The sequence below is a fragment of the Lagopus leucura genome, unplaced genomic scaffold (genome assembly GCF_019238085.1).
Source record: "Lagopus leucura isolate 7727_CA_CO unplaced genomic scaffold, USGS_WTPT01 33739-0_obj-0_obj, whole genome shotgun sequence".
Lineage (NCBI taxonomy): Eukaryota > Metazoa > Chordata > Aves > Galliformes > Phasianidae > Lagopus > Lagopus leucura.
In genome coordinates this window covers 1-622 of record NW_024967598.1, presented here as the reverse complement: position 1 = coordinate 622, position 622 = coordinate 1, and the positions used below count along the sequence as shown (strand labels likewise).

The 622-nt window shown below is 53.9% G+C and overlaps 1 protein-coding gene across 1 annotated transcript in view; it reads right to left on the bottom strand.

Annotated features, from left to right (window-relative positions):
- The window catches only part of LOC122193218 (histone acetyltransferase KAT8-like), a gene marked incomplete at both ends in the record, with an annotated part of 4,418 nt that extends 4,007 nt beyond the window's left edge, over positions 1-411 (bottom strand). Inside the window, one exon of the mRNA XM_042893950.1 lies at positions 210-411. Coding sequence (XP_042749884.1) covers positions 210-411 — 202 coding nt within the window. The remainder of the gene's footprint in view (positions 1-209) is intronic.
- Between the last annotated feature and the right edge of the window lie 211 nt (positions 412-622).

The following is a 622-nucleotide window of genomic DNA, read 5'->3' as shown; positions in this document are numbered from 1 at the left end:
ATCCCCACATCCCCACATGTGCTCTAAGCGTGTCACACGCGTGTCATGCCATGTCACACGTGTTCCTAAGCGTGTCACCCACCCCACAAAAGCAGCCGGGCTCCAATTTTCAGGGCAACCCCTGCACAACCCAACCCGGCTCCCCCATCCCCCCGTGTCCCACGCGTGCCCTAAGCGTGTTCACACGTGTTGACACGCGTGTCACGCACCAGGTGCAGGCGGTAGGTGCGCTCGTACTTCATGTACTTGAGGCAATACTCGCAGATCCACAGCTTGGGCTGCTTCCCATAATCCTCGGGGAAAGGGGAGAAATACCAGGCGTCGATCTCAAAGTGCCCAATGTGGATTTTGTCCACGTATTTCACTTTGGTGATCTGCCAAAACGGGGCGGAAAAACGGTGATTTGGGGGCCTTCAACACCCCCTCCCCTCCCCCCATGTTGTGTTGTTGTGTCGTTGCTGTGTTGTGTCGTTGTTGTGTTGTTGTGTCATTGTGGTGTTGTTGTGTCCCTGTTGTGTTGTTGTGTCACTGTGGTGTTGTTGTGTCGTTGTTGTGTTGTTGTGTCATTGCTGTGTTGTTGTGTCATTGTGGTGCTGTTGTCCCCATGTTGTGTTGTTGTGTC